At 34.0% G+C, this 17,348-nt stretch overlaps 1 protein-coding gene across 7 annotated transcripts in view; it reads left to right on the forward strand.

The window, feature by feature from the left end:
- TppII (Tripeptidyl-peptidase II) overlaps nucleotides 1–17,348 on the forward strand; it is a 136,845-nt gene that overhangs the window by 89,037 nt on the left and 30,460 nt on the right. For 6 of the 7 annotated variants that reach the window (XR_013027949.1, XR_013027950.1, XM_076500244.1 and 3 more), the window contains exons 18-23: nucleotides 2,854–3,008; nucleotides 3,579–3,695; nucleotides 8,647–8,844; nucleotides 11,967–12,104; nucleotides 13,582–13,826; nucleotides 16,115–16,193. Coding sequence is in view for 5 of the 7 variants with exons in the window: in XM_076500244.1 (XP_076356359.1) it covers nucleotides 2,854–3,008; nucleotides 3,579–3,695; nucleotides 8,647–8,844; nucleotides 11,967–12,104; nucleotides 13,582–13,826; nucleotides 16,115–16,193 (932 nt within the window). In the remaining 2 variants the exon portion in view is untranslated. The remainder of the gene's footprint in view (nucleotides 1–2,853; nucleotides 3,009–3,578; nucleotides 3,696–8,646; nucleotides 8,845–11,966; nucleotides 12,105–13,581; nucleotides 13,827–16,114; nucleotides 16,194–17,348) is intronic. The other variant, XM_076500254.1, reaches the window with a different exon arrangement.

Genomic DNA, 17,348 nt, shown 5'->3' on the forward strand with positions numbered 1-17,348 from the left:
CCTACCATCCTCTATGTCTTTCCTTACAAGAAACATTTTTGAAACCTACTGATACAGTCACCTTTCGGCAGTTTTCTTTTTAGAGAAATGACAGGCTCTGTGATGGATGAGTACATGGAGGGGTGGCACTATTGGTTGATCAGCATGTGCCCACCCTGTCTTTGTCACTCAACACACCCTTGGAGGCTGTAGCCATCTGTGGTTCCTTGGGTCATACCATCACTGTTTGTTCTCTCTACCTGTCCCCTGGAGAGACATATGATCAATCAGACCTTGATGCTCTCATTGAACAGTTGTCGTCCCCATTTCTAATCCTGGGGGACTTTAATGGACATCATTTTCTCTGGGGAAGTGCTGTTATTGATAGGAGGGGGTCGCTCTGTAGAGCGTATGCTCTCTGATCACAATCTTTCTTTTTTCAATACTGGTTCTTCCACTTATTTTCATGCACCTAGTCAGTCATTTATTGCTATTGATCTCTCGGTTTGCTACCCTTCATTATTTTCCCATTTTTTCATGGAGGGTTGATAATAATCCACTAGGCAGTGATCATTTTCCTGTACTTTTGAGAGAGACTGGCCGTGGTCGATGCCACTCTACCCGCGTGCCCCAGTGGAATCTGGATCAGGAAGACTGGTTCATTTTCACTGCTCTCGCAGAACTTGATCCTGCCATCATGAATCAGCCATCAATAGATGACTGTGTGGTAGTGGTAACTGACTGTATTATACAAGCAGCTGCTCAGTGTATTCCTAAAACCTCGACACGTTTTCCACGATATTCTCGTCCACAGTGGAATCCTGCTTACCACTCGGCACGGAAGGCTCAAAAACGGGCCTGGGATACTTTCCGTAGATATCCCACACTTTCAAACTACATCGCTTTCGAACGGACCCGTGCACATGCTAGGTGGGTAAGACGTCAAAACCAGAAGGAATCTTGGATTATGTTCACAACTAGCATATTTTCTACCACCAGTTCCAAGGTCATATGGGACAGGATTTGAAAGGTCAGTGGGCACTACAATTCTGTTCCCCTATCATCTTACCCATGGCTTATTACAGCCCCCAAATGTGACCTTTCTTTAAGTCATCTGAAAAAGGCAAATACTCCTGATTGGATGTACTGTCTTTTATTTACTGAACATCTTTCAAACAACCTTTCTACTCCAATTAATACGGATGGTTCAAAATCAGGTGACTCTGTGGGCTCTGCCATGGTTTGTTGTGGTTCGGTGGTTGAGTGCAGAATCCCCTCTAGAGCTTCTGTGTTCACTGCTGAACTGTACGCCATATCTCTTGCCCTGGATCATATTGAAGCTGAGCAGTGCTCCGACTGCACTATTTATACTGACTCCTTTAGTTCTCTGCTGGCCTTGGAATCACTTCATGTTGGCTCACACCCTGTTCTCGCTGATATTTAAAACCGACTGGCCCATTTCTCATTAACATCTACTTCTATCCAGTTTTTCTGGATACCAGCCCACGTTGGTATTCGGGAGAATGGGCTTGCAGACATGGCAGCTAAATCTATCTGCTCTGGCACTATCACCACTGTGCCTATTCCGTACATGGACTATGGTCCTGTATTCAAGGCTCGGCTCTGTGCCAGCTGGCAATCCACTTGGATTGAGCAACATGAAAACAAACTTTTTTCAAATAAAACCCTATATTGGGCTTTGGCTGTTTAGCTTCCATAAGGTTCAAAAGGAAGTTGTTCTAACTAGACTATGCATTGGTCACAGTTTTTTAACTCATTGTTTTCTTTTATCTGGAACTGATGCACCAGTGTGTAGTTTGTGTAACACTCAAATCACTGTAAGCCACATTTTACTTTCTTACCATCGTTACGACTCTCAACGACGGCACTATTTTAAACATGTTCTGTCCCAGGGTTTGTCTGTAACATTGGACAGTGTAATTGGTGATGGTGACACTGTCCAACTTGATAAAGTTTTTAGTTTTTTAATGGCCATTAATCTTTTTAACCTCATTTAAGTGTTTGATATTTATTCATTACACCTTTTTAATTGTGGTTCCCTTTTCAGAGTCTTAATCTCTCTAGTTTAATTTGGCATTGGAAAATGGCCATAACATTAAATAACTCGACACCAGGACTGGAAAGGCCAACTTCAGGTGACTAACGCTGCTGTTTGAACTGTCCGTTTGAACTACCCGTTAGTCGTCCTGGCGAGTTGTTATTACAATGTTGCTGCATGTCTTTTAACACTTTTATTACTTTACGTTTTGGTACTGGCCATAATGACACATAACCTGGAACCAGGACTGGAAAGGCCAACTTCTGGTGACTGACAGTGGTTCTTGTACTTACCTGTTAGTCTTCCTGGCAGGTCATGATCATTACCATTTTGCTAGAGAAAGTCCTTCACAACTTCTCTTACTCTGCTTTCTCTCTTAACATTGTAGACTAAGTGTGAACATTGATTTTATGCTTTTTCTGTTTTTCAATTATGTTTTGTTTTACATTCATTCCCTTTTATGTATTTTACTACATTTAATTTATTTTTACCCTTTTACTGGATGTTTGGTGCAGATAGCCTAGCTGCTTTGTGCCATAAAACACTAAATCAATCAATCAATTCTTTGGAAATTTTGTGCTATAAATCCATCTAATTCATACTTATTAATTTGGTTATTCTTTTTTTGCTGCTCTCTGTGTTAAATTACATTTGGTTTATTTCTGTTATGTAGATTTTATGTTTCAGTAGTTTTTGTATTTACTCTAATTGATATTATTAATTCCTGTTTGGAGTTTTCTGTGAATGACTCATCATGCTTGGAGTTGTTCATTCACTGTTCTTATTTTCTCTTCACTCTTTTTTCTTCTCTATAGTTATAAAGATTAAGTCACATAACCAAGAGCGCAGCTCAACTTTTATCCTTCACTCAATACAACTTCAACCTCAGATGTCCTGTACAGGACAGGAGTTCTTCAAACGAGTGCAACTTGGGCCACAAGGAGAAGTGACTCTTGCATGTCCTGTAAAAGTTAGTTGTTTATTTTCTGTTGTTTTGGAAATGTGATCTTAGTAGTTAGATAAATTATTGATAAAAATAATATTTATTTAAAAAAATAAACAAAAATGAATAATTATTAAAAACAAAAATTTCCTTTTCTTTGTTTCTAGAGTGTAACTGTTTTATGCCCTATAAGTTTAGGTTGTTTTTTCTGCTGTTATTGTTTACATTGTATTTTCTAGGTTTACAGGAATTTTTAACCTGTTTATTTAACTATTACACTAGCTACAATGTGATTCTTTGCTTTTTGTACAATATCATGTTTCTTCTTAATATATTTTTACCTGAATTCTTCCCCAGGAAAATGTATAGTATGCATACACCAAATTTCACTCTTGTTTTATATACAGTAGTATTTTTAGGAAAGTTTGTGCTGTAAATCCATCTAAACAGTACTTATTATTAGAGTCAGGATTGTTTATTATTATTTTGCTTAATATATTTCAAATTAAAAATCTTATATTTTTCTTTTCGCATAAGAGATGCTAATGAAAAATTACAACTACTTGATATAAGAATGTTTAAGTTTTATATTTTCAGGACAACATAACATCAGAGTTGTGTATAGCAAGATGGTGGACAAATTCACATGATATTGTTATAGATTACAGCATTGCTTTTCATGGTCTTAAACCAAATCAACCTAACATTACTATGGTAAGAGAACAATATTAATTAAGTTAGAATATCTTATTTTAGGATCTACCTAGATGTAATCATCTTGAACCATTTGTACTAAATTTTCAATGCTTTTGTTTTCATTTTTTACTTTGTAGTATTTGTGTATTTTTTCAGACTTTTTCAAATGATTCTTTTTTCTTTCCCTCACACCAGTCCCTTGACCTATTCAGTGTGAGATTCTAGTTATTTATGGAAGTTATGGTTTTTCTATACTAAAAATGTATTTTTAATAGTTACTTACCTCCTCTCACACTTTACTACCTTCCTCCCTACTGGAAAAATGGTGCTTCAATTCTTTGCCAAAATTTGAAGTGATAGTTCAGTAGAATTGAATAGGGGGAGCCACATAGTGCGTTCTTGTTCTAAGTAGATGAAGGAGGATGAAGTACAGTGTTTAATAACAGTTAACAATATTTTTTAACCTGAGACTTGGAAGTTACTGTCCACAACTCCATCTTGAATGTATGCTGCTGCACTGTATGTCACTACTACAGTGGGAGTGCAAGCAGATCTTTCCATGCTTTCAACATGGTTGTTCTACAAACATGTGAAGAGTCTCTTGTTCTCTATGGATAAGTGAGTTGACAAATCAGTCTACTCTTTTCTCTGTCTCCACCATTCTTTCCAGTGTCTGCCCTGGTCTACGTCCTATGGCCCTGGCTTGTGGTGGCTGCCCAAGTCCACCTTCTTTAGCCCCAAGATGTAGAAAGAATTTTGTTCACACCCTCAGTCACTAGAGTCTGTGTCTACTGACAGAGACCACTTGACCCAAGGCAGGATCTATGGAGGTCAAAAGACATTTTTTTAAATGAAGACAAATGATGTGGTTATTAACCACAGGGTTCTCCATCCACTTCTCTTCTACCTAAGTAAAAATGGCCACTTTGATATAGTCTAACTGTCGAGGTTTCCATTCCAATTTGAATGAGATTAAGTTCTTGATTAATTCCTATCATCTTGTGTGTTTTTCTTGACAGGAAACATTTTTGAAAGTTGCTGATATAGTAACTTTTTGGCAGTTTTCTTTATATTAGAATGACAGGTTGTGTGATGGATCAGTGCATGATTGACTGGCACGTGCCCAATCTGCCACATGATATACTCCAGGAGGCTGTTGCCATCCATGTTTCCATGGGTCATACCATCACTGTTTATTCTCTATTCATCTCCTGGAGAGTCTTATATGAATTAGATCTTGATGCTTTGCTGAACAGTTGTTGTGTCATTTTTTAATCCTGGGAGATTTTAATGGACACATTATCCTCTGAGGTGGCACTGTTATTAATGAGAAGAGTCATTCTGTTCAGCATATGCTTTTGGGTCACTACCTTTCACTCTTCATTACTGGTTCTTATACTTATTTTCATGCATCTAGTCTTTTACTGTCATTGATCTATCTATCTGCTTTACCTTTCTTTCATTGGAGAAGTTGACAGTGACCCATGGGGCAGTGATTATTTTTCTATAGTTTTGCAGGAGATTGGCTGTAGTTGATACTACCTGACCAGAAAGCCATGGTGGAAGTTGGTCCATGCTGACTGGATCTCCTTCTTCTTTTTCTTGGAAATTGATCCTACAATCATCTGTTTGCCATTTATAGATTACTATGTGGTAGTGATGACTGACTGTATTGTTCAGGCAACTGCTCAGTCTATTCCTAAGAACTTCACGTGTTTTTCATGACATGATTATAATCACTTGTTTATGCTGGTGGAAATGAAACTTACTCTTCATTAGTCTGGCAGTACATTGGTTGAACCTAATGATGTTCGCTTTATAATGCTCCACCATGTCTCTCCAACCTCTCTTGTTATTCTTCTTACTGTTTTTAACTGGATCTGACAGGAGAATGTTTCTGATGGTGCTTGGAACCGGGCTGTTGTCCTCCCTTTTTCTAAGTCTGGGCAGAGCCAAATATTCCTTCTAATTGTTGTCCATTTGCTTTAACTGTTTCTTTAAAGTCTTAGAGAGAATAGTTAATGCTCATCTTGTTTGGTTTCTCAAATCAGACAACCCCCTTTTGCCCACCCATTGTAAGTTCTTTTGACAGAGCTTCTCCATGGGCCACCTGATTTGACTTGAAATGTCAATGAGGAAGCCTTCCTTGAGAGGGAACATTCTGTTTCTGTGTTCTTTTACCCTGGGAAAACTTATGACACTTTAAAGGACCTGTACTCACTTGGGTTGCATGGCTATTTACCCATTTTTATTCAGAATTTTTACTTGGATCAACAATTTGCCATTCATTTCTACAGGAACTTGAAGTCCTTCAGAGCTGTGTTTTGAGTGTCACACTTTTTAGTGTGAATATTAATGCTGTCATTACACAACTGTTTGGATTTCAGCCTTGAAAGTGCTGAACCTCATTTATCATCTGGGGCTTTGCATTTCTCCAATCTCAAATATGTATTGTAAGTCCTAGAAACCTCTGCTGCTTGTAACTTTCTTTGCAGTATGCTTCTAAACTTTGGTCCTTACTCTAGCATCCCACTTGGGGTTGTTTCTTCCTTATTGGCTATGCTGTTTCAAAATAGACAATTTACTATTCTTCCTTTTGACCTTCATACCCAGGTACAACTGGCTGAATTGGGTCTGTTCTTGGATGACATTGCTGTCTCAACTGATCAGCACATTTCATTGTGTCATCTGAGGAAGTTGGATACTTCCAATTCAAAGTACTGTTTTCTCTTTGCCAAACATCTTTCAAACCATTCTTGTCCCATTTATACATATAGTTCAAAATCAGGTGACTTTGTGAGCTCTGTCATGGTTTGTTGTGGCTTGGTGGCTGCTCACAGGATCCCCTCTTCAGTTTTTTTGTCCAGTGTCGAGTTGCATGTCATTTTTCTTGCCCTGGACAGTGTAGAAGCTGTGTAGTATACCAACTGTACTTTTTACACTGACCTTCTTAGCTCTCTACTGGCCTGGAATTGCTTAACATAAGTTCTCACCATGTTCTTGTTGATTTTCAACAGTGGCTGACTCATTTTCCTCTATCTTTTATTAGTATTCGTTTTTTTTAATACGTGTTTATGTTGGTATTCACAGGAATGAGCTTGCTGACACTACAGCTAAATCCATTTGCTCTGGTGCCACCACAACCATGCCTTTCCCACATTGGGCTATGGTCCTGTATTGATGACTCAGCTTCACACCAAATGCAATTGACTTTAGTGAGCAATGTGATAACAAGCTATTCCAGATCAAATCTTCTCTTGCTTTTTTGGCCAACTTATTTCCACGATGATCAAAAGGAGGAAGTTGTCCTAAAGAGGTTATATATTGGTAACAGGTTTTTAACCCATCGTTTTCTTTTACCTGGATCTGATTTACCAATGTGTGGCTTTTGTGGCACTCAAGTTATAAGAGCCCACATTGTGTCATTGTTAAGTTTCTAAGCAATGGCACCATTTTAGATATGCCTTTTCCCTGGGTTTACCACTGATGTTGAACAGTGTCATTGGTTGTGGTGATACTGTCTGTCTTACTTTTATTTTTAAATATTTATGGGTTATTTACCTCTTTGATTGTATTTAAGTTTTTTTTACTAAGCTTTTGGAACTTTATTTGGTTTTTCACTTGGTTCATTTTGATCTTGTTATAATATTTTACTTTTGTATTTTATAAGTTGTTTAGCACCATAAACAACCAACCACTTTACCATGACATGAGGCATTGTCAACATGTCTCAGGGATAAATTAGCTTTGCCATTTTTTCATTATTATTGTTCATGAAGTTTTAAAGTATTTTTCTTCAGAGTTTGAACTGCTAGGCTCCTTCTTTGTGAATACAATGTAGAATTTATCAGTTGATGTACCCTTCAGTGTTTATAATGAGAGTTACTCAGAGTAGTAATAATGCACTTTGAATCTACATTTATTATAGTATATGTTTTGATGCCAATTCAATAAACTTTGCAACTGTTTGAATATTAATCATTGCTTTTGTGGTACGTTTAGAATTCATCAGTTTATTGTACATGCACACAAAGTTAACTGTGCACTTTATCAAGTGCTTGTATAGGAAATGAGAGTAATGACACTGCCATTAATCCAGAATATCAAGATACCTGTTACTGCAAGGTTTAGTTTGATTACTAATGGTAGAAAATAGAAAAAAAATGAATAGGTCTGCCTCTGATGGTGTAGTTTCTGTTTGAAGGTGCTTGTTAATATCAAGGTTTTACTGTACCAATATCTATATATTTGTGTGTTATAGTAAGTTTAATTGTTGCTTGTTTGTTGTTAAGCACAGAGCTACATAACGAGTTCTGTTGTCTACCCATAATGGGTATTGAAACTGAATTTTTAGTGTTATAAACCCTCAGACTGAACTATTGGGGAGGATAAGTTTATTCAATAACTGTTTTGGTATTGGAATTGGTTTTGGGAAACTTGGTAAACTCTAACAATGGATTTGCATTATAATAATTGATTACAATTCTGGTGAAAGTCCGATACTCAAGAAATACAAAGGTATTTTTCAAATTATTATCTCCCTTTGGTATTATATCATAGTGAAAATTATTGTCTTATAGGAACTAGATAATAAAATATCACCATGCAAAGCTCTTGGAAAATTTAATATAATGAGCATTTATTTTGGTTTAATCTCATTCATACCAGCCTCCTGGAATAAAAGTAAACTGTATGGAATTACAGAACTAATATATGTGAATAAATATATTTTAAAAATAGTAGAAATAACTGGGGATGGTAACAAAATAAATGAAGTAAAATAGAATGAAAGAGAAGTTATGAGTACAAGCTATTTTTAAGGCCTCTATTTAACTGTTTTCATCTTTGTTTTCACTTATTTTCTGTGTTTGGGGAAAGTGTTGTTCTACCTGTTTAATTTATTTTTAGTAGTTTGTCTGACATATGAACATGACAATTGGAAAAATAAATAAAACTTTTCTTTTTTTAGATAGGAGCTGATGGTATCCACCGTGTAGAAATTGCTTCATTGCTAAAACAAGAAGAAGCTTTACCTGTTGTATGCTTAAAGCATCATGTTCAAGTCCTGAGACCAACAGAGAATAAGCTGGTGCCACTTGGATGTCGAGATATTATCCCAAAAGGCAGACAGATATATGGCTTACAATTGAACTACACCTTCACCATTGTATATAAGCCATTTTGTAATTTTATTATTGTTATTTTTTACAGAACTTTAGTCCTTTTGTGATTTTTATGAACAACTTATTTTAAGTATCTCTAAGATATAATTGTAGCCACCTTGCCATTATTCATTGTATATTTGTATTTTATATCATCTAACAGCTTTACATGTTAACGTCCAACACATTGTATTAGAAGAAAATATAAAAATGGTTGAAATATATACAAACATGCTCCTACTCTAGATTTTAAACAATTATCACCTCCTGGTTCTGCACATGCTTTTATAGCATATTAAAGTAACTTTCACAAACTTAATTCATTAATGTTACATTCATTGACTTTTAAGGTGCATGTCTGTCTAAAAAAAAAACTGTATTGTGACATCTCTTAATAGATGACTCGAGCTTTACAGCACGTCCTACAAGGAAATCCAGTTAACATAAATTCAGTCATATAGCAGGCAGGCAGGCAGATTAATAGTGTAAAATATGTTCACAAAATGTCCAAGTTTATCAAATTAGCCAAAATATGACTTGTAGGTTACTAAACATTTGCCAGAATAATATATACAGTTGTCACAATGTTTGTTTTTAGTGGTGAAGGAAACCATTGAGTGTTTTTAGTTACTTAACAGAAAAACATTTAAAACCATTCAGATTGGTAGTAAATGACTTGTAGTGACTACTATTTTCAGTATGGTCACATCTAAAAGGATACTAGTTGTGATGTTTGTGTGATAGGCTCTTCTTAAATATTTGTACTTTGCAAAGTCTGGGATAGGCAAACTGTGCATTATCCAAAGAATGCATAACACTGTATTGCTTAGTGTAAATCCTGTTGTAAAAGCATATCTTGGAGCAGGTGGGTGAACAGTGTGACATGAAGGTGTTATGATGTGGGCTGTATTCTGTTTGCCATGGGTGTTCTTTGTAAATTGTTTGCATATTGAAATGCCTAATATATATCAAAATTTTAAAGAAACACTTCCAGATGCAGACTGTTCCATCATTTATTATGTTCAGCAGACTGCTCTTGCCTGCATGTCTGAATGCTGTTGGTAGGAATTTGAGTGAAATTCATACTTTATTATGTATTTACAGTAGAGTTTTAAGTGCTTGGATGAATGAATAAATTATTTTAACTATACATACCCTCCCTCCCCCAAAGTTTACAAAGATATAGTGCAACTCTTCCTTTGATCTTTTACTAGATATGGTTATGTATTTTCACTTTATTTTTCCAAAAACAGCTGTTAAATACTTTGAAATAATATGATGATATTTTTGACTAAATTTTGAAAATTGTTATACCACTTCAACATATTTGAATCTAATGTTAATGAAAAACATGTCTTTAAAATTTTCATACAGTATACTTTTGAATTAATGATACCATACAAAAGAAAAAAGATAAACAAAATACATGGTTATGACTCTGGATATCCGACAAAGACTTCATCAGTACACATTTGTAATCATTGTTTTAAATAAGTAGCATTCTCATTCTTATTAAGTTTATTAATTTTATTATACCAAGATTTTAAAATACATTATAATAAGTAATGTAAGAATACCATGGTTTTAATGTTTAAATCTTGTTTCATATGCTTATTCATGTTCTGTTACATATTAATATATATTCATAGTTGATTTCACATTTATAACTAAGTTGTGAAAGATATGTGAATCATTCCTCAGTTCACTCCCTAATTTGTCATGTGCACTTTCTGGTTGTTATCAGGCATATTTTTGTGATTCAATATACTGCATATTATTGGATCGTTAGAAGGTTGAAAAGTTAAATGTGATTTAGTTATTAGTATTAATTTGTGTCATAACAAACCATTTAGTATTGCAAGATAAAAATTTTCCTGGCGTTTTGTGGATGGTAATAAAGATGCCATGCACTTGAAGAGTATTTACAATATAATTAACTTGTTTTTGTGATAGAAACAGGGCAAGTTAGTGAAAGCTGACAATCTGTGTTAGGCCATATACAAAAATGGATATGTTTACATTATATGATTTTAATTAATAAAAACTCATTTACTGCTAGGTGCATCTGTATATTAATAATTGCATATAATGGTAGGATCTCTGTGTACGTAACATCATGTTTGATTATGAACTAAAGGTGTCCTTGAGCATTGTATATGTCAACTAAGTTGTTACCCTTGTGTTTGTATGTGTGTATTTACATTTATCTATATAAATCAATGAATCTAATGCTATTGAATACCTGTCCACAGATAATTAAAATCAGCCCCATAAAACAATACTAAACTTAATACAAAATAAAAAAAAAAAAACACATGAGTTTTACATTATAGGATTTTAGGGTGATTTAATTCTATTTTAAGGTTATATCTAAATAGTAAGGGTAACTGGCTTCCCACAATTGGCTGCAAGCAAACAGTGAAAGGCAATAGGGGTTGAGAAGTTGTAGGTTCATACACTTAACTCCCAACACTTATCTGGCTCTCTTCAGTTTCTGATGAGTTTGAAATTGGCATTAGAATTTTGTCTGTTAGATGGAATATCCTCATGGTCTATGCTATAGCTACAAACATAATTTATTATGACTTGAGGATGACAATAAGAACTGGTAATGGAATAATAATTCAGAATTTTGGTCTTGTTATAATGTTGTGTGTGTGTGTAGTGTTTCATGTACTGATACACAAACATATATTGTTATAATAGTAATTATGTATATCAAGCATTTAGTAAACTTAATTTGTTCTTGTACAAAGGAAAAATAACTTTCCTTTTGGAACAGGAATTACAAATTAACCAGTCCTGTTATTGGATCACTTTCAGTTCTCAAGATTTGAGAAACAATTTTTTTTTACATAAATATACTCTGATTTAACAGAAATAAATAATATAATTTCTAAATTGAAGTCACTAAAATATTTATTTTAATAGAAAACTGCTTTTATCATGGCAAACTTTAAGATGTCATTTATGCCTATACATTATGGATATAGCAAACATTCATATGAATGTTGTAGACCTAGTGGCTAAAAGTTTGTAATTTGTGTGATGAATGGCTTATAAAGCTTTGTATAATTGAACAGATTTTGGTGTTTTACATGATATAATTTGTAATTTTTTTTCAAAGATGAAACAGTGTGAAGTTACCCCATCCTGTCCTTTACTATGTGACCTCCTATATGAATCTGAATATGAGGGTCAACTGTGGATGTTATTTGACTGTAACAAACAGCTTATCTACACAGGAGATGCTTACCCTTCAAAAGTAAGAACATTTTTTTTTAGATTGTAGGATTTAATAATTTTTAATTATATTGCATGAAAGTTTATTATTGATGCATTGAAGAATAGAAAACAACTGATTTTTCTGTATATATCAAGCACAAAAAATTGTGTTTGTCTATCTGTTATTTAACTGTTTCTAGGTTTTTGGGCCAATGCCATCCAAACTTTTTGAGATGATAGTTTGGAACAAGGGGCATGTTACTGGGTGGTTCACAATTGTCTCTACCCCGATCATTGCTATTTTTGAATATTTATTGTATTGACATAAATTAATGTTAACTACTTTCATAAATGGTGACACATGCTTGCACAACAAAAAACATTAATTTTCTGTAACTTAATATACACATAGTGTGTGGAGGCACACAAATTAGTACTCTCTCTGGAGGAATGCAATGAAACAATAGCCACCACTATTTCAATTGTACATAGACTTAGATGAAGTTTCTACTTTATCAACCACCATAAGGCTGATATGAAGAACCATTTCTTGAGTTACACCCACTTCCTTTGATGATCCATGACTTTAAAACTTTAGCCTGACCAGTAAACATTAATCAATGAATCACGTGAAACACTGTGGAAGGACATTAATAACTGGGTGTTGAAAGTAGAGCAACAAAAAGCACTTCTGCCACCACTACTTTGGTCACTTCTGACAAAGTCACCCTGACTATCCCACAGTGTATATCATGTTTTAAGTATATACACAATAAGTTTGTAAAGCATATATAAAATTTGGGCAAGGCAATAATGAATGCTGTAATACCATGTTACAAATAAATTGTGTGAAAGCTAAGATTTTTGTGTTATTTATCATAGCAAACCCCCACATTTTTTTAAAGTTTATAACCCATGCAAAGGATGTGTACCTCAGCTTGTTTGATAATATATTTGAAATGCTGTTTATATAATATTTTATGTTTATTTCGAATTTCAAGGGAGTTCTAAATACTTTCCTTGTCTTCAACTAGTTTATATGTTTTTGTTTATCACAAGTTTATCTAGTTTTAGCAAATGTACTGAACTTTCAGTAGTCAGTAAAATAATTTCTCTCTATATGACAGTTCCAGTGTTGAGTAACAATGAATAATAAAGCTGTTCAACAATATAATCTTGAATAAAGACAAAACTGTTGTAAACATTGGTACATCAGCTAACTTTGCATAAGAGTAAATATTTCAGGAATAATTTTAAAAATAAGAGTTCTTGATGTTTATTAAATTAAATATTTTTCATAAATATTATGTATTCTTAAGCTGTGTTTTGTGTCTTAGAATCTTGCTTGTTTTCAATATGAGGTAGTTTGAGATAAACCAATTTGTGTAGCATTGTCATTAAAACTATAATGAGAAGCAAATATTTTGTAACTTTTTCAATTATGCAAATTTCATATTTTTGTTTCACTCATAAAAGGTGTGAGATACTCAAAGTAAACTTATCTTTTGAACTTTCAGTACTCAGTCAAACTTGAAAAGGGGGACTACACAGTGAAGCTCCAAGTCCGTCATGAACAGCGTTCTCTTTTGGAGAAAATAACTGACATGCCTTTATTAGTTCAGTCAAAGCTTCCATCATCTCTCTCATTAGACATTTATGCTGACCATTCAGAAGCCTTGATTGGGGGAAAGAAATTTTGTACAGCAATACTTAAGCCTGGTGCAACATGCCCAGTGTTTATAACACCGCTACCAAGTGAAAAGTCAGTATTTGCTTAATATTTCTCTTTCAAATAGTTAATAAAGTATAATTTCTTAATAAATTAACATGTTTGAGTCACCTACCTCATGAACTGTCAGGTATTGTCAGTGTTCATTGCTGTCTGCACTGAATGAAAAGTCTCTGTCTTTACCACCAAACATTTTTACTTAAAATAATAAAACATTTGAGCTTAAAACATTGAAGAACCAGGTGTTAACCAGTATTTACTATGTTACTTTCATCACATTAGACCTTAAAACATTGAAGAATCAGGTGTTAACCAGTATTTACTATGTGACTTACATTTAAAGTTAAACATTCTTAAAATGTAAATTTTTTATCTACATTTCAATTTTGTTATAGTCTCATCTGTTATTAGCTGATTAGTTAAGGAATAAACCACTGTACTGATATCTTTTATATATTATTGTTTCACTTATGCTTATTTTATTACTCGAACAACATACATATTTAAGGTAAAAACACTACATTTCAAACATTGTATAAAGCTCAAAGCTTTAAACATGAGTATACCTTTACATAGCCATATGTTAATCTCTGCAAGGTTGACCTGAACTTTCCAGATATTCTGTAACTTTAAAGTAATTTTATTTATATTAAGTTTACTTTTAACTTATAAAAATCACATTTGTGACTTTCCATGGTTTGTGCATGATATTCAAAAATTGAAATTTTTTGATATGACCCTCCATCCTCTTTTAGATGCTCTTTACTTGAAAATTATCAGTGCTAAGTTTTAATGCAGGGTTTGGGCTGTGAGTCTGCAATGCATGCTTTTATTAATGCATCTAGTCTTTAATGTTGTCTTCTCCTTCCATAAGTTTGACATTTCCTTCAGTGTTTATACATCCAAGATGAATTAAGCATCTCTTTCTCTTTAGCTTTATCGTTTCAAACCGTTTATACAGTCTTGTTTTACCAACAGTGGATCTTATGGACCCTAAGTTATTACACATAAAGGAATCCTCTTTGGTTGCATATGTAGAGGTGGCTCTTCTGCAAAACAGTAAACTTTGTGAATTTTTGCTGTTTGCTTTAATAGAGCACTACTTTGGTTACTTTGTCAGTGGTTTTTCTGGATGTGTATTATTATTATTATTTCATTTGGAGTAAATAAAATACATTATTTACTTAAAGGTTAGGATTTTTTCAACCACTTGTTTAGAACCTCCCATAAACGAAGTAGGTAAACAACTAACATTGCTTTAATATTGACTTTTCTTTGGAGAATTTATTTTGATTATGAAAGACCAACATTCATGTAGAGTAAAATATGTTTTATGTCCTCACTTTTTTCTCACTCTCATACCCTTCTTTTTAAATATATCATACTGTTGGGTCATATGGCATTTTCTTTTTTGGAGTTTTCAGTCATGAATTGAGTCAGAAAGATCATTGATAGGTGGTTTTAAAAGTCCTGAATGGTTAATAACTGACGTCATAACAACTTATGCACAGCAAAAGTAGTTGTGAACATGTGAAATAAAGCTAATGAAAAGCTTGTATTTTTTATATGGATTAATCTGAAAGCACTCATTAATGCAGTGGTTTGTAACGTTGTTCTCTCGAAAACAATATATTGTAAAAACTTATAAATTATCTATAACTCATAATTTTGTAAGATATTGTAGTATGTTTAGTTATCTTTGACATTAAAGAGTAATTTTATATTCTTTTATTTCCTTGAGTTGTTTTAAACCATTTGTTGTTGACTCTGTTGTTACTGTTGTTACAAGATGATCATATTAAAACACTGTAACAGCCTTAACTGCCTCTTTAAACTCAAGAAAGCTTCATCATTGATCAGATACTCACTGTTAAATTATATTGCTCATCTCGTATTATAGTAGTGAAAAAGCCAATGTATTTTGGTAACAGTGCATTTCAACAAGGGCTTTATGTCAAGCTACTTAACAATAGAAGGTACAAAATGATAATCTTAAAGCACTGAAACAGCCATAACTTCCAACTTGAAGTTTCATCACTGACCAGATACTCACTGTTATATTATATTGTTCCTTCATGTTGTAAACTAGCTTTGATGTAAGCTTAAGCATAAAAGAATCAGTTTAAATGACAAAAATAGTATTTCTAAAAATATTCACATTGTTAATTCACATTCATTAATTTTACATAATAATTTTGGGCTTAAAAACAGCTGTGTTTACAACATAAATAGCTGTACTTATTATTATTTGAAATATTTGAATGTCTACATCAGGTTATTATTTAATTAAAGGTTATAAGTGTCATGTTTCTTATCCATAGATTATCTAAATGTTGGACTGCTGGCCAGTACCTAACAGGCACAATAACGTATGCTAAAGATGATCTCGGAAAGAAAAGTGTAAGTTTAGTGTGTGTGTTTCTTTTTGTGTGTATGTGTGTTAGAAAAGCATTAAGAAACACTTTATGCTAAAAATTAAACAAACTTAAGGGTCCATTAGAAATTCAAATCATTATTGTACTTCATTGAAAATTTTTTTATTATATTATGAACAAGAATGTTAGTTTCATTACAATAATAGCAGTGATTAATTCATAAAATTTTAAGCATTAATACTCTCAATACATGTGGTGAAAATTTAGTTTTATGTGCATAAAACTTAAATGAAAGTAAGTTAAACATTGTAACACTTTGTTTAGTTCTTTCTTAGTTACCAGATTCATCTCAGACATTTATCTTGACTTTAAATGACATAAAACTAAGAGAAAATGAATGTGCATTGTGTCAAAATGCAAGTGAAACATTAGAAAAGAGTATTAATATGCAACCCCCTCGGTGTGGATTAAACATCCACCCACGTGTTTGCCGTGCGTGGCAACCCATGAAGGGGAGGAGAGGATCCTGGTGGTTGAGGGGTGCAACCCTAACACACCACTTTGGCCTCGAATTCCTGTAGACGGGCGGCCTTTGGGTGGCCCCCCTTGGGTCAATCGGCTGGTCCACTTGGGCTAGAGTCAACCAAGTACCAGTGTTGGAAGTTCTCAACGGGTGTTGTGGACATTGTGCCTGATGCTGGTGTTTGGGTATAGTGCTCACGAAACCCTGGCGTTGCTGCATTGTCCTTGCGTGACTTTGTAGTGTGTCCCCTTGTAGGGCTCCATGGTGGGTGGGGTCAGTGGGTACCACAATTTTTTTTTTTTCCTATGGATCCTCTAAAAAATTTAAATAAAATTGTAAAAAAACAGTCAATGTGTAAGCGACCACGTCTTGAATACTCAGAACAGCAATCTTCAACATCAGTAACACACGTACCTCATTTTCTGATATTACATTCTTTTTCGGAAAAAACCTTTAGGGCAAATGTCCCCTTTTTTTATTCAAAAGGGACTAGAGGGACTTGCTGGCTCTCCAAAATCAGTAAAGAAACTTAGATCTGGTGACATATTGGTTGAAACATCCAAATCCCAACACAGTGAACTCCTCTTGAATTCAAAGGCAATTGGGGATATACCTATTGAGGTTGCACCCCATGCTACCTTGAATTCTTCATGAGGA

This window comes from Tachypleus tridentatus, chromosome 1, assembly GCF_004210375.1.
Source record: "Tachypleus tridentatus isolate NWPU-2018 chromosome 1, ASM421037v1, whole genome shotgun sequence".
Taxonomy (NCBI): domain Eukaryota; kingdom Metazoa; phylum Arthropoda; class Merostomata; order Xiphosura; family Limulidae; genus Tachypleus; species Tachypleus tridentatus.